The sequence below is a fragment of the Pipistrellus kuhlii genome, unplaced genomic scaffold (assembly GCF_014108245.1).
Source record: "Pipistrellus kuhlii isolate mPipKuh1 unplaced genomic scaffold, mPipKuh1.p scaffold_m20_p_147, whole genome shotgun sequence".
NCBI classification, from domain to species: Eukaryota; Metazoa; Chordata; class Mammalia; order Chiroptera; family Vespertilionidae; genus Pipistrellus; species Pipistrellus kuhlii.
In genome coordinates this window covers 143841-165292 of record NW_023425457.1, presented here as the reverse complement: position 1 = coordinate 165292, position 21452 = coordinate 143841, and the positions used below count along the sequence as shown (strand labels likewise).

At 65.8% G+C, this 21452-nt stretch overlaps 1 protein-coding gene across 2 annotated transcripts; it reads right to left on the bottom strand.

The window, feature by feature from the left end:
• Positions 1 to 164: 164 nt before the first annotated feature.
• On the bottom strand, positions 165 to 21400 carry POLD1 (DNA polymerase delta 1, catalytic subunit). 2 transcript variants are annotated; one of them, XM_045581650.1, is made up of 27 exons: positions 21251 to 21400; positions 14400 to 14605; positions 13998 to 14111; positions 13176 to 13322; positions 12946 to 13071; positions 12687 to 12855; positions 12516 to 12597; positions 12304 to 12433; positions 11748 to 11914; positions 11373 to 11477; positions 9874 to 10014; positions 9677 to 9787; positions 8422 to 8613; positions 8256 to 8344; positions 8056 to 8172; positions 7852 to 7965; positions 6915 to 7062; positions 4360 to 4455; positions 4154 to 4291; positions 3215 to 3390; positions 2834 to 2986; positions 2646 to 2748; positions 1859 to 1991; positions 1666 to 1779; positions 999 to 1051; positions 798 to 895; positions 165 to 378 (listed from the first exon to the last, which is right to left on the bottom strand). In XM_045581650.1, exons 2-27 carry the CDS (start codon positions 14602 to 14604, stop codon positions 273 to 275), a joined length of 3327 nt encoding a protein of 1108 aa, XP_045437606.1. In that variant the 5' UTR covers position 14605; positions 21251 to 21400; the 3' UTR covers positions 165 to 272. The 2 variants fall into 2 exon arrangements, 1 of the variants encoding a protein (XP_045437606.1); XR_006741649.1 differs by lacking the exons at positions 2646 to 2748; positions 21251 to 21400.
• Positions 21401 to 21452: the final 52 nt, after the last annotated feature.

Below are 21452 nucleotides of genomic sequence, written 5' to 3'. Positions count from 1 at the left end.
ACACAGGGCGCGGGGACCCAGGGGGACAGGGGGAGGGCCGTGAGGGCTGGCCGCGGGGCGGGACCCAGGTGTCCTGCACAGAGGGGGGGTCCTGGGGGTCAAGGCCTGACCGTGTTCTTTGTCCCCGTTCCCCGCCCCCCGGACACCAATCACAAAGCACCAGGTAACAAAAGGTCCAAACTTTATTAGTCCCCGCAGGTCCCACCGCCAGGCCCTCCTGGGAGGCCCGTGGCGTCCAGGGGGAGACGGGAGGAGAGGCCGGAGGTCAGAGGTCACCAGGCCTCGGGGCCGGGGGGCCCGAAGCGCCGCAGCAGCCGCTCCTGGTCCTCCAGGTCTTTCCGCACCTTCTTGCGCATGTAGAAGATGGGGCAGTCCCGGCTGCGGGCGCGGGCGCGGGTCAGGGCCCGCGGGGCCGCTGCGCCTCCGTGCCCAGCCCCGGCCGCAGCGGACCGTTCCCAGGACTTTGGCCCCGGCCGCTGCCCAGCGCCCCCTCCCGTGCGGCTGTTTGCTCAGCGGGCATGGGGGGAGCGATAACAGCGGGCGCCCGAGGAGGCGTGGGCCGCCCCGTATATCACCTGTCACCTGGCGTGGGAACCCGCCCCGCCCGCCCGTTCCCTGGGGAAAGCCCGGCCCCACCCCGGGGAGGGGGTCGGGCGGCCATCTCCCCCGGGGGCAGATCCTGGGCGCCCGCCCTGCCCCCCGGGAGGGCTGGGTGAGCGCGGCCGTGACGCTGAGGCTGGCGGCTCTGCGCCAGAGGGGTGCGGGCGGGCGGGGCTGCTGGGACCCTGGGGGGGCACCTGGTGCAGATGACGTCCTCGTGCAGGCTGCCCTGGCAGCGCTGGCACTGCGTCCACAGGCGCGAGAAGCGCTCCTCCAGGGCGTTCAGGTGGCACACCTGCGGGCGGGCGGGCGGACGGACAGGCGGACGGGGCTCAGCGGCAGCCCGGCCGCCCCTCACCCGGCCCGGCCCGCCCCGCCCCGCCCTGCCCGAGCCTCACCTCCTTCTGGTACAGCTCCGACTCCCGCGGCTTGCAGTACTTGCACACGGCTCCTGGGGGGGCACGGGGGAGCTGGGGCCCAGCCAGGGCCCAGGCCACCCCACCCCTGCCCCTTCCCCGCCCGCTGCCCATCCCGCTGTGAAAGTCCCGCAGCCGGAGAACAAGGGATGGAGTGTGCGGAAAACTCCCCGGGAACTCCCGGCGGGGGGCCGGGACCCTCTCGGGGTGACTACGGAGACCCTCTCCCTGAGGACCCTGGGCAGCAGCGCTAGCTTGTGGGCGGGGCCGGGGACCCGGGGCGCCATGGCGGTGGGGGGAAGGGCAGGGGGCAGGGGGCAGGGGGCGGGGGGCAGGGCGGGGGCCGGGGACCTCGGGCGCCATGGCGGTGGGGGGGAGGGCAGGGGGCAGGGGGCAGGGGGCGGGGGGCAGGGCGGGGGCCGGGGACCTGGGGCGCCATGGCGGTGGGGGAGGGCAGGGGGCGGGGGGCAGGGTGGGGGCCGGGGACCTGGGGCGCCATGGCGGTGGGGGAGGGCAGGGGGCGGGGGGCGGTGGGCGGGGGGCAGGGCGGGGGCCGGGGACCTGGGGCCTCAGGCGCCATGGAGGTTGGGGGGAGCGGGCAGGGGGGAGAGGGCAGGGGGCGGGGGCGGGGGCAGGCCGGGCCCCTCACCTTGGTGGCTGAGGACCGTGCGGCAGCCGATGCAGCAGCTCTGGCGCTTGGCGAAGGCCAGCAGGCCGCCCACCTTGCCGGTGAGCACGGTCTTGCACCGGGTGTGGTCGCCCCCTGCGGGTGAGGGCGAGGACAGGTGTGGGCCGGTGCCCCCGCCCCAGGCCCCCCGCCCCCGCCCCGGGGCGGCCCTCACGCAGCAGCACGGCCTCGGCGCGGCCCTCGCCCAGGATGGGCTCGAAGATGCGCAGGAGCGGCTTGGCGAGCTGCTGCTCCAGGTAGTACTGCGTGTCGATGGGCAGGCTGTGCTCCAGCACGAACAGCGGGTCCTGCGGGCAGAGCGAGGGTCACACCGGACACGGGGTGACAGACGCTGAGAAAGAGGGCGCCCCCCCCACGATGGGCCACGGCTGGGGCAGGCCCCGGGCACAGCGCTGCCCTGTGGGGAGTGGCATCAGGGAAGGGATGGGGTCATAGGTCACCGGGGGGCCCCTGGCCACGGGCTCTGTGACCCACCCTGAGGTGCACAGGTGGGGGGGGCCCTGAGGCATTCCAGGAAGGGTCAGAGGTCACGGCGATGAAGGATGAAGGGGACAAGAACTGGGTCAGAGGCTGGGTAGGAACAGGGAGGGAGGATGGACGGGGTGTGGGTCAGTTAGACGCCGGGGCAGATGGAGGAGGGCAGACCTGAGGGACCCGGAGGTTGGAGGGGGAGGGCCGAGGAGACAGAAGGGACACGGACACAGAGACAGAGGAGGGACGCCCCGGGCAGCGCGCTGACCCCCTCACTGGGGGGAGCGCGGGAGAGGTCAGACGCGGGGGCACAGCGGGGGGCGCAGAGCGTCCTGGAGCCGACGCCCGCCCGCCCGCCCGGGCGTGCGGGCGGCTGGCAGGCCCCACGGGGCCAGAGGGAAACACCTCCCCCGCGGAAAGCAGAAGTGAGAGCCGCGGGCGGGGCGGGGCGCCCCGGCAGGTGGGCTGACCTCGGACTTCATGTAGGCGGCCACGCCCTTGGCGGCCCCGATGATCACGTAGGGGACGCGGTCTCCCAGGCTGGGCGCGCTCCCGGGGTCCCGCTTCCTCATCCTGCGGGAGACGCGGGAGACGCGGGTGAGGCAGGTGGGCGGCGGGCGGGCCGGGAGGTGGCGGCCGCCGGCCGGGGCGTTCTGACCTCTCCGCCAGCTCCACGTGGGCCTGCCTGCCGGCGTAGTCGGCGGCCGCGCGCGTCAGCTCCTTGGTGATGACCAGCTGCGAGATGTCGATGCGGTTGCACAGCAGGTCCGAGATGACGTCCTGGGCGTGGGCCACGGCGCCCGCGGGGTCTCTGAGGGCCAGAGGGGCATCGCCAGGGGCTGCCGAGGGCCGGGCTGGCACCTCCACGCCCCCCAAGGCTGGGGACCAGGTCAGGCTGCGGGCCGAGGCCCAGGACCCCACAGCTGGCCCAGCCACACGCTCTCCAACGCTCGTCACCGAGGAAAGCGGCTGAGCCCCGAGTCCCCGGGGGAGGAGGCGGGGCTCCCCGGGGCCGGATCCAGGGTCTCCGGTCACGCACCGGTCGATGAGCAGGCGGCGAAGCGAGGCGGTGACGAGGTTGGCCACCAGGGGGCAGTTGTCCCTGCGCACGGCCTCCAGGCCCTTGCAGTCCATGCGGTCGTGGGCGTCGGGCCGGGAGGAGAAGAGCAGGCCGGCGTAGCGCTTCTTGCTGATGAGCAGGTACGGGAAGTAGACCTGGAGGGACCCGCGGCTGAGGCCCGTCTGATCCGGAGGCATTCCCCCAGAGAGTGACGGACAGGTGTGGTTCCCGCGATGTGGGATCGGGGTGCTTGGAGGACTGAGACCCCAACATCTGAGCTCGGGAACACCCTCAGCTTTCCGGGGGGCCCCATATCGGCGTCCCCAAGTCTAAAACAGAGACTGGACAAACCTAGAAACAGGCCCTCAACATGAGATCCAGACTCTGGGCTAAAGCCTTGAGATCCCCAAATCTGGGTCCGGGGCAGAACTGAGGCAGCTGGGGGCACCCCGCAGAGGAGACGAAGGCCCGGAGTGAGCCCCGAACCAGAGGCTCTGAATCCGAGGGCGGGTGCCCCTGGCCTGACCTGGTTTGAACCCTGGGGATAAAGTCCGGTGAGGGCCCCAGACAACCGCTCCCTGACCAGGCCTGGCCCGTCCGAGTCCCCGCCCCCAGGACAGACCCCCGCTGCCCTGCACAGGTACAAGGAACCTCCACACCAGACGCCCCGATTGTCACGTGCAGAGACCAGGCTTTGGCGGTTTCCAAGGCCCCAAACTCGGGAGGACCCGGCAGCAAAATACCTTGACCCTGGGGCCCGTGTACCCAAAGAACGGGACACCCCGAGTACCCGGACCAGCACCCCAAAAGGGAGACCCTGCGAACACTGGGTTTCCCAGACGAACCCCACGTGTAGGCATCTGTGAGCTTTGCAGGCCCCCGAGAAAGGGGCCCCCCTGAAACTGCCCAGACCCTCACCTTCTCGAACTCCAGCCGGATGGGCGAGGGGAAGTGGCCGGACACCCAGTCGGCGGCCTCCCGCCCCAGAGCCATGGCTTCGGCCACGGAGGAGACGCCGAACCGGCACATGACGGAGTCGGTGTCGCCGTACACCACCTGTGGGAGGGGCGTGTGACCGAGGCCGTGCTCCCCGCGCAGCCCACCCGGGCAGGCAGGCCCCTGACCTTGGCAGTGGCGCCGTAGCCGTTCTCCACCGTGTACTTGGACTCCACCAGCTGCTTAGTTTTCTCAATCATCTGGCGGCCAAAGCCCGTGACGCTCTGTGGGGAGATAATCGCGCGGTGAGGGCCCAGGAGCCCGGTGCCGGGGCACGGACTTGGGGTCCCACCTCCACGGCTTCTGCAGGCAAGCCATTCTGTCCTTTTGGGCGTCAGTTTCCAAATCTGTAAAGTGGGGCTACAAAGCTGCTCCTTTATTAAAAAAATATATATTATTGATTCTTTTACAGAGAGGAAGGGAGAGGGAGAGAGAGCTAGAAACATCGAAGAGAGAAAAACATCGATCAGCTGCCTTCTGCGCACCTACTGGGGATGTGCCTGCAACCAAGGCACATGCCCTTGACCGGAATCGAACCTGGGACCCTTCAGTCCGCAGGCCGACGCTCTATCCACTGAGCCACACCGGTTAGGGCAGCTTTGTCTTTCAACTGGAGCGTTTAGGCCACTTACATTTAGTGTAATTACTCCTTCGCTCTGGACTTCAACCCACTTTACTTAACCGGCCTTTTATTTGTTCCTCCTGCTCCATGTTCCTTTTGCTTTCCAATCTTTTTCGGAAATGACTCCGTATTTTTAAATTATTCCATCCCTCCTGTTCCCAAACACTTGAGGCAGAAATACGGAAAGAAGCAAAGAAACAGAGGGAAGGGACTGAGAGGGGAAAGACGTAGAGACAGGGCCAGGAGGCAGCAGCCTCCACCGAGGGGCCCCGAAACCCCCAGAGAGCAGAGCTGCCCTCACACCGCCCCCCGGCCTGGCTCAGGGGCCGAAGCCTCAGGGCCAAACCCGAGGCTGAGGGGGGCCCAGGGCCTGAGGGCCAACGCCGTGTGCTTAGCCCCCGGGAGTGAGCTTCTAGCCCTCGGGATGTCCTGCCTGGTCAGCGTCTTTGCCCACCTGGGGCCACATGGTGTCAGCTTGACCTCTACGTGGGCTGAGGACCCAGGTCAGCCACACAGGGGTCAGCCATGCCTACGGGACCAGCCTCCTACAGAAACACTGGCGGGCCCTAACCGGTGTGGCTCAGTGGATAGAGTCAGCCTGCAGACTGAAGGGTCCTGGGTTCGATTCCGGTCAAGGGCATGTGCCTGGGTTGCGGGCATGTCCCCGGTGGGGGGTGTGCAGGAGGCAGCTGGTCGATGTTTCTAACTCTACCCCTCTCCCTGCCTCTCTGTGAAAAATCAATAAAATATATATTTTTTAAAAAACACACTGGCGGGCGAGTGTCCCTGGGCTGCCCCCGGGGTGCCGCCCGCACCGACGGGAGGAGCAAGCCGGAGGAGCAAGCCGGCCGCCGGGCCCACTGGGGACCACGGACGCTGGGCCTGTCTCCAGGCCCTCCCCACGGCCCTCTCCTGCCGCTGATTCTAATCTCTCTCCTTTCCCTGTATCAGACAGAACTGTGGCTTTTCTGGGTGCCCTGGACCCGCCCAGGGAATCACTGGATCGGGGGTCTCGGGGCCCCTGAGCTGCAGGCGGGTGGGAACCCCTCCGAGCCGTCCGCCCGGGGGTGCACGAGGCCGACAGCGGCCAGGCGGGGAGGGAGGCCCGGGGCTGGAGGGAACCCGTCCGGACAGGAAGACCCTGAAGGACCTCCGGGCCTGAGCCCAGGCGCCGCTGCCAGCTGGGCAGGCCTCAGAGCCTCTGTGGTCTCGCGGGGTCTGTTTTCCTGTCGCTGAGCACAGCTGCCTCCGGTAAACAGGCCTGGGAGGCCTGCGGGCGGGAGGGAGGCCACGGCCCGGTTCCTTCTCAGAGCGGAGCGCTAACCAAGCCCCCTGGGGCATCCTATGGGGTCCTCATTACCGGGGCCAGAGCGGGACCCTCCTGCCTAACCTGATGGTGACCACGGGCGACCCAGCCCTGCCCCAGGCCCCACCCCCAGCAGAGACCGGCCTTGCTCTCCCCTGAGCAGGAGGGGGGGTGCCTCCACTCCCCCACCCCCGCGGGGACCGGGGAGGATGTGGGCTGGGGCGCAGCTGCTGCGGACATGGGGTGACGGTGGCAGACGAGAAGGAGCGAAGCTGCTGCTCTCCCTCACGGCCTCAGCCTCTGCCGCCGGCCCCTCCCTGCTGTGTCCGCGGGCCCGGGAGAGGCCTGCCTTCCTGGGCACACGCACGCCCACCGGCCTGCGTCCCCGACGGGCTGGGCGCTGCCTGGGGCAGGAGCTCGCACTGGCCTTGCCGCCTGCTGGGCCCACCGGGCACAAGGCCCAGCCGCTGGCAGGCTGACAGGCACGTGGTGAACAGCGGGACGGACCCGTCACTCAGGTCCCCTCTCCGTAGGCAAACCTCGGGTCTCGAGCCACATGCGGCTCTTTGGCCCCTTGAGTGTGGCCCTTCCAAAAAGCACCACGGCCTGGTTGAAGAAGCGGCGTTAGAAGACGTTTAAGTTTTAAAAATGTGGCTCTCAAAAACGAAATTTCAATCGTCGTCCTGTTGGTATCTGGCCCCGCTGTCCCGGGAGGCGCCGCCCGCCCAGCCGCCCGCCCGGCCGCCCGCGCTCACCTGGGAGATCTCCAGGCACGGCAGCTTGCCCACCTGGGCGCCGGTGAAGCCGTACACCGAGTTGGCGCTCACTTTCAGCGCCAGCTGCCGCCCGTCCAGCACCTGCCGCCGAAGCGGGTCCGTCTCCTTGGCCAGCTCGGCCTTGGCCCTGGAGAGGGGAGCAGGCACTCAGGCGGCGCCCAGGTCCAGGGCGGAGGCCGGGCGTGGGTGTGGGGTCGGGGCGCCCTCTGTAGGGCGGTGGCTGTGTGTGCGGGCTCTGCTCGGTGCGGGAGCTGTCCGAGGGGCGACTTGTTCTGATTCCCGCACAAAGTGAAGGTGCCCCCCGGGGACAGGGTGCCCCCGGGGACAGGGTGACTCACAGGGGACAGGGGGCCACGGGGACAGGGTGCCCCCCGAGGACAGGGTGCCACGGGGACAGGGTGACTCACAGGGGACAGGGGGGCCCACGGGGACAGGGTGCCCACGGGGACAGGGTGCCCACGGGGACAGGGGGACTCACAGGGGACAGGGGGGCCCACGGGGACAGGGGGCCCACGGGGACAGGGGCCCACGGGGACAGGGTGCCCACGGGGATAGGGTGCCCACGGGGACAGGGGGCCACGGGGACAGGGTGCCCACGGGGACAGGGTGACTCACAGGGGACAGGGTGCCACGGGGACAGGGTGACTCACAGGGGACAGGGGGGCCCACGGGGACAGGGTGCCCACGGGGACAGGGGGACTCACAGGGGACAGGGGGGCCCACGGGGACAGGGTGCCCACGGGGACAGGGGGCCACGGGGACAGGGAGCCCACGGGGACAGGGTGCCCACGGGGACAGGGGGCCACGGGGACAGGGAGCCCACGGGGACAGGGTGCCCACGGGGACAGGGTGCCCACGAGGAGCCTCGGCAGGTCTGAGCCCCCGGGTGGGGGGTGGGGGTGGGGGCGGGGCCCACCGCTTGCGCGCGCTGAGCAGGTTCTCCAGGATCTGGGGCAGCAGCCCCTTCCGCACGGACGTCTTCACGAACTCGTCCCCGGTGGGCGTCCTGATGAACTGGTCCTCCGTCAGGCTGGGAGGGGATGGCAGGGGTCGTGCCCGGCCTCCTCCTCGCCCCCCACTCCTGCCCCCCCCCCCCCCCCCCCCCCCGAGCCGCACGCACCCCAGCCGCTGGGCGGCGCCGGGCCGCAGCAGGGTGGTGTAGCACAGGTTGTGGGCCATCATGATGGACGGGTACAGCGAGGAGAAGTCCAGCGTGGCGATGGGGACGTCGTAGTACCTGGGGGGCCCGCCGTCAGGGGGATCCCCTCCCCCCGCTCCGCCTTCCCCCCCCCCCCGCCCCCCGCCCGGCCGGGGCCTCACCCTTTCAGCGGCTCGATGACCGTGGCCCCCGTGTAGTCCTCGCCGCCCTCCGTCTTCACCACGGGCATCAGCAGCCCCTCGCGCATGGCCTGGGGGGAGGCAGGGAATGGAGGGGGGCACGGACGGGGCGGCCCAGGGGACGGGCAGAGGAGGGCCCCGCGCTGACCTGGCGCAGCAGCTGCGACACCACCTTGACCTGCTGGCCGCGGGCGAGCAGGTAGCCGAGGGGCACGCCGGTGACGCGCGCCATCTCCATGGCGTTCACCAGCACCATGAGCCGCTCCAGCAGCCGCAGCGGCAGGAGGGCGTCCTTGAGGCAGTAAACCGCCAGGCGGCGGCGCGTCTGGTCGTTCCCGTTCTGGGGGCGGACCGAGGCGTCAGGGTGCGAGGGAGGGCGGGGCGGGGGCGGGACCGAGGCGTCAGGGTGGGAGGGGAGGGCGGGGGGGGGGGGGGGCGGACCGAGGCGTCAGGGTGGGAGGGGAGGGCGGACCGAGGCGTCAGGGTGGGAGGGGAGGGCGGACCGAGGCGTCAGGGTGGGAGGGGAGGGCGGGGGGGGGGGCGGACCGAGGCGTCAGGGTGGGAGGGGAGGGCGGGGGGGGGGGGGGCGGACCGTGGCGTCAGGGTGGGAGGGGAGGGCGGGGGGGGGGGCGGACCGAGGCGTCAGGGTGCGAGGGGAGGGCGGGCGGGGGCGGACCGAGGCGTCAGGGTGGGAGGGGAGGGCGGGCGGGGGCGGACCGAGGCGTCAGGGTGCGAGGGGAGGGCGGGCGGGGGCGGACCGAGGCGTCAGGGTGGGAGGGGAGGGCGGGCGGGGGCGGGACCGAGGCGTCAGGGTGGGAGGGGAGGGCGGGCGAGGACAGGACCGAGGCGTCAGGGTGGGAGGGGAGGGCGGGGGGGGGGGGGGGGGGCGGGACCGAGGCGTCAGGGTGGGAGGGGAGGGCGGGTGGGGGCGGGACAGAGGCGTCAGGGTGGGAGGGGGCCGGGGTCTGGGCGGGGAGCAGGCAGAGGGCAGGGAGTTGGCAGGTGGGAGGGAGTCTGAGAGGCTGGTGTGGACAAGAACAGAATCAAGGTCACGTGAGTCGGCAGAAACAGTGACATGTGCAGGGCAGGGTCAGCGGTCAGGGGCAGGAGGACAAGGTGAAGGTCAGGAGCACAGGTGGGAGGTTGAAGCCCAAGGTCAGGAAGTCAGGAGGAAGGCTGAGGTCAGAGGAGTAGATCAGGGGCAGGAAGAGGGGTCAGAGGTGAGAGATCAGGGGCAGGAGATGGGGTCAGAGGTCAGTCGGGGCAGAGTGAGAGACCAGGGGCGGGAGGCGGGGTCGGAGGTCAGTCAGGGCAGAGTGAGAGACCAGGGGCGGGAGGCGGGGTCGGAGGTCAGTCGGGGCAGAGGTGAGAGACCAGGGGCGGGAGGCGGGATCGGAGGTCACCTGCAGGTCGGTGATGATGCTGTGCTGCACGTCCTCCTTCTGCTCGCCCAGGAAGTGGAAGCTGACGGCGTTGAGCGTGTAGGAGCGGAGCTTGTACTCCCGCAGCAGCACCTGGCGGAGGCGCAGGGTGGGCGCAGCCCGGGCAGTGGACCCACGGGCACCCCCTCCCCCCGCCCCCGGCCCCCGCCCGGCCGCACCTGCAGCATGTCCATCTGCACGCGGCCCACCATGCTGACCACCTTGCTGTCCCGCCGGCCCGTCTGCTTGGACTGGAAGGACGAGTCCCGGATGGTGGAGCGGAGGCCGGCCACCCGGCCCAGGAAGGGGAACCCCGGCACCTGAGGGCACAGCAGGGGCCGCTGCGGACGGGGCGGGCGCCTGACCCGGACCCCAGACCACATGACACCCCACAGCACAGCTCCTCCGGCCGGGAGGGCAGGGGCTGGGCGGCATGGACTAGAGGCGAGGACAGGAGACCCGACAGGGAAGCCAGGGGCCTGAGGGCCGGGAGGGGAAGGACGAAGGACGGCTCCAGCGGGAGGGAGGGCTGCACCGGACGGGGAGCCGGAGGGGCGGGTGGGTGATGCTCAGCTCAGCGGGAGGTGGTGGGTGCACGGGGTGGGGGCCTGGGGAAGGGCCGGGTGGAGCACAGGGCTGGCACAGAGAACCAGGTCTGGGGTTAGGACAGGCGTCTGCGCTGGAGGCGGCGGCCTGGGAGTGACCAGGCAGAGAGCAGCGGCCTGACTCAATACCCCCAGATCCTCAGAACAAGGGCCACTGGAGCAGACAGGCGGAGGCAGGCGCAGCAGAGCGGGAACCCCGGGCGGCCCTGGTGACCTGACCACCTCATACCCAGCCGAGTGCAATGAGCATCCGGGTCCACCGCATTCTCCAAGGAACACCCCTATTTCCTCACTAGTTTTTAAAAGGTTATTTTAACTGATTTTGAGAGAGAGAGAAAGGGGTAGGAAGAGAAACACTGATATGCCAGCTGCCTCCTGCACGCCCCCTGCCAGGAATCGAGCCCACAACCCCGGCCTGTGCCCGGACTGGGAATCGAACCGGCAACCTTTCCACGCACAAGACATGAGACCAACTGAGCCACACTGGCCAGGACCCCATTTCCTTATTTCATTTATTATTATTTTTTAATCCTCACCCGAGGATATTTTTTCCACTGATTTCTAGAGAGAGATGGAAGGGAGGGAGGGAGGAGGAGAGAAACACCGACGTGAGAGAGACATAGACTGGCTGCCTCCTGCAAGTGCCCCTGCGGGGGCTGGGGAGCCTGCACCTGAGGTATGTGCCCTTGACCGGGAATAGAACCTGGGACCCTTTGGTCCAGGGGCGAACACTCTAACCACTGAGCCAACCAGCCAGGGCCCCATTTCCTCATTTGTTGCTGACGTGTGTGAAAGCCTGACCTCTGGGGCACAGCCTCCTGCTGCCTAACACCCTCTAGCTCCACAGGCACCGGTGACGGGGACTCTGAGCGGAGACAAGACAGCAGGGACTGGAGCTGCTGGCGGCAGGTGCAGAGCCGGGGGACCTCCGTGGGGACGGAGCCACAGGGAGGGGTGGCGGAGGTGGAGGTGTTGTCCGAGGCAAGCCCACCCCCCTGCCCGCCCCGCCCCGCCCCGCCCACCCCCCTCCCCGCCCCTCCCCTCCCCGCCCCGCCCCGCCGCTGCCCCCCTACCTTGAGGTGCTGGGCCCGGGAGATGAGGTACGGGAGGTCGAAGTTCTGGATGTTGTAGCCGGTGATCACGTCGGGGTCTATGGTCTGGATGAAGGTGGACCAGGCCTGGCGGGGGCGGAGGCGCACGCAGGGTCATCACCCCCCTGCCGGGGTCCCTCCCGCTCCTGGAATGTTCTGGAAGCCCCCAGAGCAGTGCCGGGGCCCTCCTGCCTGTGGGGCTTCTGGAAACACCACTCTCCCTGCCGTGTGAAGGGATCCGGACCCCTGGACGTGAGTCTCGGGACCAGGAGAGCTCAGGAAATGGCTCAGGCCCGGCTAAGACGGCGCTTTTCTTGGGGGGGCGCGCAGGAAAATGGGGGGACGGGGGCGGGTCACCTGGAGCAGCTCCTCCTCCCGCTCGTAGCTCTGCACCTGGGCGCCCAGGATGGGGGCGCAGGGCCGCAGGGTGAGCGCCAGGCGCAGGAAGGGCTCCGGCTCGCCCCAGCGCAGGCCCAGCGAGCAGATCTGGATCACCGGGTCCCGCTCGGGCTCGGGGAAGATGCCTGCGTGGGGAGGCGGGAGGGGATGCAGGACACACCAGGGGAACACACCTCTAACTCTCCCCTGGCCTGTGCCCCCCTCCCCGTCCCGACTGCCCACAGACCCCACCCGCCCATCCTGGCTCCCCTCCGCCTTCGCCTCCCGCCTTCTCTCCTCCGCAGGGGGGGACAGGCTGCCCCAGGACCTTTGCACTTGCTGCTCCCGCGGCCGGAAATGCTCTCCCCACCCACCCGGCCTGACGCCCCCTCAGGCCACCAGCACCCTCGCATCTTACAAGGACCCGGGCACCTGCGCGTTGCCTCCCTCTTCCCCCAGAAGCGCGGGGACCCCCGGGGAGGCTGGCGCGCCCCCGATCCGAAGGGGGAGAGGGGAGCCCTCGCCCCGGGCGCACCTTTGCGGCCCGCGCACTCGATGTCGAAGCTGAGCACCCGCAGGGGCGCGATCCGCTGCCACGCCCCCTCGGGCGGGTGGCTGACCACGTCCGACCACAGCACGTCCGCCTCCAGCTGGCACAGCGTGGCCTGCGGGCACAGGCGTGTGGGCGGCCGCAGGCCCCGGCTCCCGGCTCCCGGCCCCCGGCCCCGCGCCCCGGCGGGCTCCTACCTTCCCCTCCGGCCTCAGCACGTACTTCCCGGCGGGCAGCTCCAGCCAGTTGCAGCCCACGATGTCTGCGTCCACCATGAACCTGGGGGGGGGGGGTGTCAGCGGGCGAGACCAGCCTGGGGGGGGGAGCAGGGCGGAGCGGGGAGAAGCGGGGTGCGGGGGGGCTGGTACCGGATCTCAAAGTCGACGTTGGCCTCGTAGGGCGCGAAGCTGGGGGTGCCCAGGCCGGCCACGCGGACGCCCTGCTCCAGGAGGCGGCGGGCGGGGGCCACGAGGCGGGGCAGCGCCAGGGTGATGCGCAGGAAGGGCGAGGGGCCGTGCCCGTGGTACCCGAACATGCCTGCGGGCACAGAGGGGCTGGCACCGGCCGGGGGGACCCAGCCCCGGGCTCCTCCCTGGGCGGGCGGGCGGGCGGGCGGGCAGCACTCACTCTCCCGGGAGCACAGCTCCACGGCCAGCACGGCCGGCCCCTCGAGCTCCTTCCCGGCGCGCTGGTCCCGGCTGATGGCGCCGTTCAGCTCCCGCTGCAGCTCGCCCAGGTGCTCGGGCCCAAAGCCTGAGGCGGGAGGGAGGCGGGTCAGGAGCGAGCGGGGGGGGGGAGGGGGGCGCCCGGGGGTGGGGCGCGAGGAAGAGGCCTCTCCCGGCGGGCCGGGCCCTCACCGGGCGGCGCGGGGGTGTAGAAGTAGGGGGCGAAGCCGTGGATGTGGCAGCAGACGGAGTTGCCCTCGTCGGTGACCCCGAAGGCGCGGAGCACGGGCACGAAGCTGTGGGAGGGCGGGGGCGCCCCCGGCAGGGGCCGTGCTGGGCCTGGGGGGGGGGAACAGGGAAGGCGTGTGACCCTCAGAGTCCTCACAGGCTCGCCGCCCCCCCCCCACCCCTCCTGCACTGGGAGCCAGCCCCACCCCTGCAGCCTGAAGCCTTCAGCCCACACCAGCCTCTGCACGGGCGCCTCAGCCCTGGTGCTGCCACCTGCCCCGTGGCCCTCTGCCCCCCACAGTCAGAGGGAGCCCGGCCTGTTTATGAAAGAAAAAAAAAAAAATCTCTGAAAAAGGAAAATCCGCTTGACGTGTTGTATGTGATGTTATGAACTTGGACACGGGGTGCAGGTTTATGCAATCGCCACCAAAATTGGGGATCGACTTGCAACCCCTGCAACTGAGGTACATGCCCTTGACCGGAATCGAACCCAGGACCCTTCAGTCCTCGGTCTGACGCTCTATCCGCTGAGCCAAACTGGCTAGTCATCATTCTAATAGCTCCCTTGAGGTGCCCCTTTGCAGTCATATCCCCCTCCCCAGCCCCTGGCACATGCGCCCCTCGCCCTTCGCCAGACTCCTCGGAGGCCCAGCCTGGGCGGCCCCAGCCCTGGGCCTCCCTCACAGCCTGGTCTCCTGGGGGGTCTGCCTGGGACAGCTCCTCCCACACAGAGCCAGCGGGGCCGCCCGGGCCCCACCTGCCACCACCGGGCCTGTCCCCACTCACCCACGTAGTGGTCGATCTCCAGCTGCTGGAAGACGAGGGGTTCTGTCTGGGGGTCCAGGGGGGGTGGGGAGGGCCGAAGCCAGCGGGCATCTCTGGCTGTTGGGGAGAAGTGCCCTGGGGGGGGGATGACATGGTGGTCAGTGATCCTCCCTCCAACCTAAATAACCGCCCTCCCTCCCTCCTGGTCCGGCCCAGGCGGCTTCCCAAAATGCAAAGGGAAAGCCACGTGGAGGGGGCGGTGTAGATCAGGCAGGAATCTTGGAAGAGGGATCAAGTCGAGGGGTCAAGGTCAGAGTAGAAGCAGCAGGCAACAGAGGGCGCACACTAGCATGGGGTCAAAGGTCCGAGGCACGAAGGTTGGGGTGCAGGGGGGGGGGGGGGGGCTCCCAGTCCCGCTCTCACCGTCCGCAGCCCCCTCCTGGGCGGCCTGCAGCTCCTCCTCCAGCTCCTGCAGCCTGCGCTCCGCCTCCATCTCCTCCATCAGCGCCAGCTCCTCCTCGAACTGGGACGGCCGGGGGGCCTCGTCCTCGTCCCAGAGGCCCCCACGGGCCCGCTTCGGGGGTGCCCCGGCCCCCGTCCCGGGGCCTGGCCGCCGCTTGTCGTACATCCTGGGGGCACGGGGGCGGGTGAGGGCTCCTGCCCGCCCCTCGGCCTGCCCGCTCCCCAGCCCGAGGGCCCGCCTGCAGGCTCACAGGAGCCGGCCCACCTGGGACGCTCAGGCGCCATCAGGGTGACTGCACCGCTCCCGCCCGCCTAACCCTTCCCTCGCGTGCCCGGCCCTCCTCATCCTCTTCCCCGCTCACCACCCCCCGCAGCCCGAGGCCATGGGCCCCGCACGCCCTGTCCCCCCTCCGGCACAGACTGGCCCTGAGCGCCCCCTTCTTTCCTACCAGGTGCCCTCCATACCCTCGCCTACCCATCGCCCATCGCCGCCCACCAGCCAGGCCTGTGCTGGGCGCCAGGAAGCGGCCCGGAACACCAGTCTGACCAGGTCCCGCCCTGTTTAAACACAAAAACAAACGGAATGTGCACCGTTCCCCCAGCTGCCCCAGCCGCAAGGTGCTGCCCCCTCTGCTTCCATTCCCTCTGCTCCCTCAGGTAACAGGCACGTATCAGTCACATCATACATATGTTTCCATGTCTTCTTCTTCTTTTTTTTTTTTTTAATAGATTTTATTGATTTTTTACAGAGAGGAAGAGAGAGGGATAGAGAGTTAGAAACATCGATGGGAAACATTGACAGCTGCCTCCTGCACCCACCCCACTGGGGATGTGCCCGCAACCAAGGTACATGCCCTTGACCGGAATCAAATCTGGAACCCTTCAGTCCACAGGCTGATGCTCTATCCACTGAGCCACACCCCCAGGGCTTGGGGCATATATATGTATGTATGTATGTATGTATGTATTTATAATTAGCTTTTTAAAAAATTTTATTGATTTTTACAGAGAGGAAGGGAGAAGGATAGAAAGTTAGATACATCAATGAGAGAAAAACATGGATCAGCTGCCTCTTGCACACCCCCTACCCGGGATGTGCCCGAAATCAAGATACATGCCCTTGACTGGAATCGAACCTGGGACCTATCAGTCCACAGGCCGACACTCTATCCACTGAGCCAAACTGGCTAGGGCTTGACAAGATACATTGACATAAAGGTACATATCCTCTGGTAGACTGAAGACTGTATTTAAGCCTATTTGATTTGGTAACTTCACTGTGGTTCAATAAGAGAATATTCTAAGGAAATACACACTCAAGTATTCAGGAGTAAATGGCCATGATGTATACAAGCTATTCTGAAAATGTTTTCTGTAAGTGTGCATGCAGATCATAAGGTCAACAGGGTAAAATGTGAAAACAGGCGAAGCTGGGTGCAGGGCAAACACGTGCTCTTTGTCGTGTACCTTCCTATACATTTGAAATTATTAAAAAAGGAAAAGTGGTAGCCCTGGCCAGTGTGGCTCAGTGGGTGGTATCGGCCCGGCAGGGAAGGGTCACCAGTCAAGGGCAGGGACCTGAGTGCAGCTTTGATCCCCAGCCCCAGTCAGGGCACGTGCAAGTGGCGACCAACCCATGTGTCTTTCTCACATAAATGTTTCCCTCTCTCCCTTCCTCTCTTTCACTGTCTCTAAATCAATGGAAAAATATCCTTGGGTGAGGATTAATACGGAAGGAAGGAAGGAAGGAAGGAAGGAAGGAAGGAAGGAAGGAAGGAAGGAAGGAAGGAAGCAGATCCCAGACCAGCTGGGAGGGAGGAAGGGGAACACCTCTGGGTCCCATAACCACCCCCCAGATCCAGTCTCTCTTTGGTTCCTTTTTTTTTTTTTTACAACACATCCTTCATCTTGGAGGCACCGCAAGCTGACAAGCTCAAGACTCCATTTCCCAGGATGCACGGCTAGGTGTGGTCACATGACCAAGTTCTAGCTCATGGACTTGGGGTGACCGTAAGGAGGGCGGCGTTCAGGACAGCCTGCGGAGGAAGCCTGCCCTCCATCCTCTTTCTCCCCTCCTCCAGATGGCTGGAGCGTGAAGTGGCGGCAATGAGCCAACCTTGACCACCAGGGCGAGGGCGACATGGCAGGGAACACAGAGCTACAAGACGGAAGGAGCCTGGGCCCTTGGCAGCCTTCTGGCGCACACCTGCCTGCCTTCGGGTAATTATGTAGATAAACAGATTGATCATGTCTGGGTCACTGTGCCTTGGAACCTCTTTGTCACAGAGTTTAGCCTGGACCATGCCATCACAGAAAAATCCTGGACCGGGATGTGTTACAGCAAATGCTGGTCCACAATGGAATTATTTGTCAGCATTAAAAAGAAGGCAGTAGCCCTAACCGGGTTGGCTCAGTGGATAGAGCGCCGACCTGCGGACTGAAGGGTCCCAGGTTCGATTCCCGTCAGGGACATGTACCTTGGTTGCGGGCACATCCCCAGTAGGGGGTGTGCAAGAGGCAGCTGGTCGATGGTTCTCTCTCATTGATGTTTCTAACTATCCCTCTCTCTTAAAATAAAAAACTAACAATAAGTAAATAAGTAAATAAATAAGACTGAGTACAGACTGTATGCTGACGTTCCACAGCATTCTAGAACTGACTAATCTCTGGTACTAGAAATCAGGTGAGGCTCGTGGCTGCTTCTGGTGGGAGAGGCTGACTGGGGAGGGGCACGGGGGGGGGGGTTTTCCGGGGGATGGAAACACTGTACTGGAGACCGTGCACGTCCCTTTACGTAAATCAGACCCCAATTAAAAATGTAAACGGGGGTGGACGCTGCAGGTACATTATGGCGTGATGAAAAACTGCATTTACGAGGTTATTTCCGGAGGCCTTGTTTGCCGTCTCAAAAGACTGGAAACCACCTAAATGTTCTCCCCGGGGGGACTGTTTGAATAATCCCATTAATTCCGCCCCGTGGAATACTATGCAGCTGGATAAAGGAATGAGGAAGCCCTCTCAAAGACACATTGTTAGCGAGAGAAAGCCAGGTACTTAGCATGTTGTCTTTTGTACTCAAAACGTTGTTTAAGAAAATGAGGGGCCGGGGAAGCTGAGGGGCTCCTAGGAGCCCAGAGGGGAGGCCTGGCCTGGCAGAGAAAGGCCACCAGGGGGCCCGCTGGCTGCCCTGCGGGGTGTGGTGGGGGGGGGGGGGTGTCACCAGCAGCAAAGTGAAGGCTCCTTTGCTCGTTCCCTGTCCCAGGCACCATCCGAAATGCACAGCCAGGCAGGGCAGCATTAGAAGGAAGGAGGCAGCCCTAACCGGTGTGGCTCAGTGGATAGAGCGTCGGCCTGAATACGTAAGGGTCCCAGGCTCAATTCCAGCCAAGGGCATGTACCTTGGTTGCAGGCACATATCCAGTGGGAGGGGGTGCAGGAGGCAGCTGATTGATGTTTCTCTCTCATGCATGTTTCTAACTCTCTCTCCCTCTCCCTTCCTCTCTGTAAAAAATCAATAAAATATATTTAAAAAGAAGGAAAGAGGCCCTTGTGTGTTCCCTCAGCTGCCCTGGCACCAGACAGGAAGGAGCTTGGCAAGCTCTGTACCCCCTTCTCGGCCCTTCGGTGGCAGCTCCTGGCCAGCGCCTGCGCGGTAACAACGCTGAGTGCCCACTCGGGTCAGGTGCTGGTTCCTCTGTGACCCGCACTCCCTCAGCGTTCCCGCTGCACTTCCCCAACCCATGGCATTTCGTGGGGTTTGTGTGTGTGTGTGTGTGTGTTTGTATGTGTGTGTGTTTATTGCTTTTAGGAATAGAGAAAGGGAGAATGTAAAAGAGAAACATCAATCGATTGCCTCCTGTATGCACCCCAACCAGGGATCAAACCTGCAACCTGGGCATGTGCCCTGATGGGAATCGAACCACACCAGCCAGGCCCACCTCACGGCGTGAAGTGCCATCTCCATGGCGATCCCTCCTGCCTCTGTGCCTCTGGCCCAGGCCTCCCCTCGGGCTGCAGGCTGCCCGTCCAGCTGCCCACTGTGAGGCTGTCTCTTCGGGCACCTCAGACGCCAAAGCCAGCCCCTGCTCTCACCCCAAACCTGTTCCCGGCACCACATGGTCTCCCCCTATTCAATAAATGGCAGCTCCCATCAGACCAGCAACAGTGGAGTCACCCCGACTTCCCTCTTCCCCTCAGACCACGTGCTCACTCTCTCTGCTAATCCCATTAGCTCCGCCTCCCCGGGACCGAGTCCCAGGGCCCCTCTGTCCTCTGAGACTGCTGCTGGCGGCTTTATTTTGCGCATTGCTGTTGTCTGTCGCCCCCTGCTGGAAGATGAGCTGAGGGCCAGGATCCGTCTGTTTGTTTACTGAAATGTGGCAGAAGTCTACAGCCGGTTTGGCTCAGTGGATAGAGCGTCTGACACAGAGAGGGTCCTGGAGAAATACCGGATGAATGAGTAGAGAGCCTCTCCAGGGCTCCCTCATTCCACCCTGCGCCCCCCCTCCCTCAGTGTATTCTCCACACGGCACTCAGAAGGACCCTGTACACACATGTCAGGCCACCCATCCCTCCTCTGCTCAGAGCCCCCCCCCCCGGGCCCGCCTCATGCTGAATTCAAGTCCGCTTCACGGCCCCCCAGACCCTGCACAATCGCCTCGTTTCCTTTCAGACGCCACCTCCCACTCTCCCTGCGGTTTACTCGGCTCCGTCAACCCTCCTGGCTCAGTCCCTGCCGCAGGGCCTTTGCACAGGCTGCTCACTCTGCCCCAGATGGCGTGTGGCGTCCTCCCTCCCCTCCCAAGTCTTTGTTCAAATGTCAGAGTCTCAGTGAGGCCTGCTTAAACGTGCAACCCCAGCCCTAACTGGTGTGGCTCAGTGGATAGAGCGTCGGCCTGCGTACTTAAGGGTCCCGGGTTCGATTCCGGTCAGGGGCATGTACCTTGGTTGCAGGCACATCCCCAGTAGGGGGTGTGCAGGAGGCAGCTGATCGATGTTTCTCTCTCATCGATGTTTCTAACTCTCTATTCCTCTCCCTTCCTCTCTATAAAAGAATCAATAAAATATATTTTTTAATTGGAAAAAAATAAAATAAAAGAATGACAGAGGGCACTCATGAACTGTCACAAACACGTCTGAGGTCAGAGTTGTCGTTACCCTCCAACACACACAATCACAGGGACCCAGGCCCAGAGAGGGGAAGCGGCTGCCCAAGGCGGCACAGAGCGCTCAGAGGGGAAGCCAGGGTCCAAGCCAAGCACCCCGGGAAGGTGCACAGGTGGACTGCCCTGGGCCTCCCTGACTCCCGCGGCCCCTGTCATGCAGGGCCATCGGGCCTGTGTCTCAGACAGGGACCGCCCAGCACAGGGCATGGCCTTGGGAAGTGCTGGCTGGACGAAACCCTCCTTTTCCTCGGCCACCTTTTCTCCTCTGAATCCTCTGAGACTCCACAGAGGCTCCAGGCCTCCAGGCTGCCCTCTGCCCCCTTGGGGCGCCCCCAGCGCCTTATGCTCCTTCTGTTATCGCACATGCGCACCCCAAGCTGGGAGTGCCTCAGGCTGTGAGCGCCCCCAAAATAGGGCCAGGGTCTGGCTCAAGCCGGGGTCCCCAGCACAGCGCCAGTTTAGCCTGCTCTGGAGTGTCTTCCCTGAGCCCCAGCTCCTCAGCCTGGGTGCAGAGTTCCTGTCCTTGTCCCAATGAATGAATTTTCACTGGTTCCCTCTGCCCAGCAAGGGGCCTGGCACAGAGCAGTGACTGAAGGTCTGGAGAGAGGGAAGGGCACTGCCAGGAGGTAAGGCCGTGGAAGGAATCTCTCTGAGAGATTGGGGGGGGGGGGGGCAAGGAGATGGAGGAGGAGACTGAGACATGGCAACAACAGATTCTTGGAGCAGGTGGGGCTGTTCATGAGTCGTCATGTAAGTATCCGTGTTTTCCGATGGTCTTAGGCGACCCTGCTAGCGGTTCTCAACCTGTGGGTTGCGAGCCTAAGACCATCGGAAAACAGATGTTTGCATTAGGATTTAAAACAGTAGCAACATCACAGCTATGAAGTAGCCACGAAACTAATGTTACGGTTGGGGGCCACCACAACAGGAGGAACTGTATTAAAGGGTCGCGGCGTTAGGAAGGTTGAGAACCGCTGCCCTACAGGGTCTGCTTCCCCACCTCGTCCCCACCCTCACCTGTCCCCTTCCCGCCTCAGGGCCTTGGCACTGCATGGTCCCTCTGCCCGGGTTTCCCTTCACATAGCTGACTTGTCTGCGATGTCCCTCCCCCCAGGGGCCATTCCTGACCACTCCAGCCACAGCAGCGGGCTACCCGGCTCCCTCCCCTTCGGATCTGCTTTACCGTCACTGCTAATGCCTGGCCGGCTGACGGTCCAGCCCTGGGGCGGGGGCCCTCTCTCACTGGTCCGTGCAGCAGCCCCTGCTTCTGCAACCCTGCCCGGCGCCAAGTCCTCAGAATTTGGTCAATAAAGTGTACCACCACGCCCGCACGTGCGCACTTCAGTCCTCCAACGCCACCGGGATCCGGGGCCCCAAAGAGCCTCCAGGGTGCATGCTCATCTCGCCCCGGGCCGGGTGCCCATCGCTGGGCCCCCAGGGACACGCCAAGGTACCCCCGCTCTCCCCCCGTCATCACCCCGCGCGCCCTGGCCCCGCTTCCGGGCGCCCCGGAGCCCAGGGGGCCCCTCCCGCCGCCACGCCCTGGCGACCCTTCACGACCCTCTCTCAGGCCTACGTGCCGGCTCCCCAAGCCCCCTTCCCTGCCCGGCGGGGCCCCCGGCAATCCCCCTCGTCCCTTTTACTCACCCGCTTCAAACAGCGTTTCCCGCCACGGACCGCGCCGCCGTGACCCCTGACTCCCGCGCGCGCAGGCCCAGAGCCGCGGCGCGCCGGGCCGGCCACGCCCCTCCCGCCCAAATAGGGCTAGACCACGCCCACAGCGCCACCTGGCCACGCCCCGTTCTTCCAACTGGGGGAGGCCACGCCCCCTCGTTCCAATGGCAGGCGA

Coding starts and splice junctions, on each gene's coding strand:
- POLD1 (XM_045581650.1), bottom strand. CDS start 14,604: ATGTACGACAAGCGGCGGCCAGGCCCCGGGACGGGGGCCGGGGCACCC. Junction 12,434..12,515: donor TGCTGAGGCCGGAGGGGAAG/GTAGGAGCCCGC, acceptor CTGTGCCCGCAG/GCCACGCTGTGCCAGCTGGA. Junction 11,915..12,303: donor CGAGTGCGCGGGCCGCAAAG/GTGCGCCCGGGG, acceptor CTCCCCACGCAG/GCATCTTCCCCGAGCCCGAG.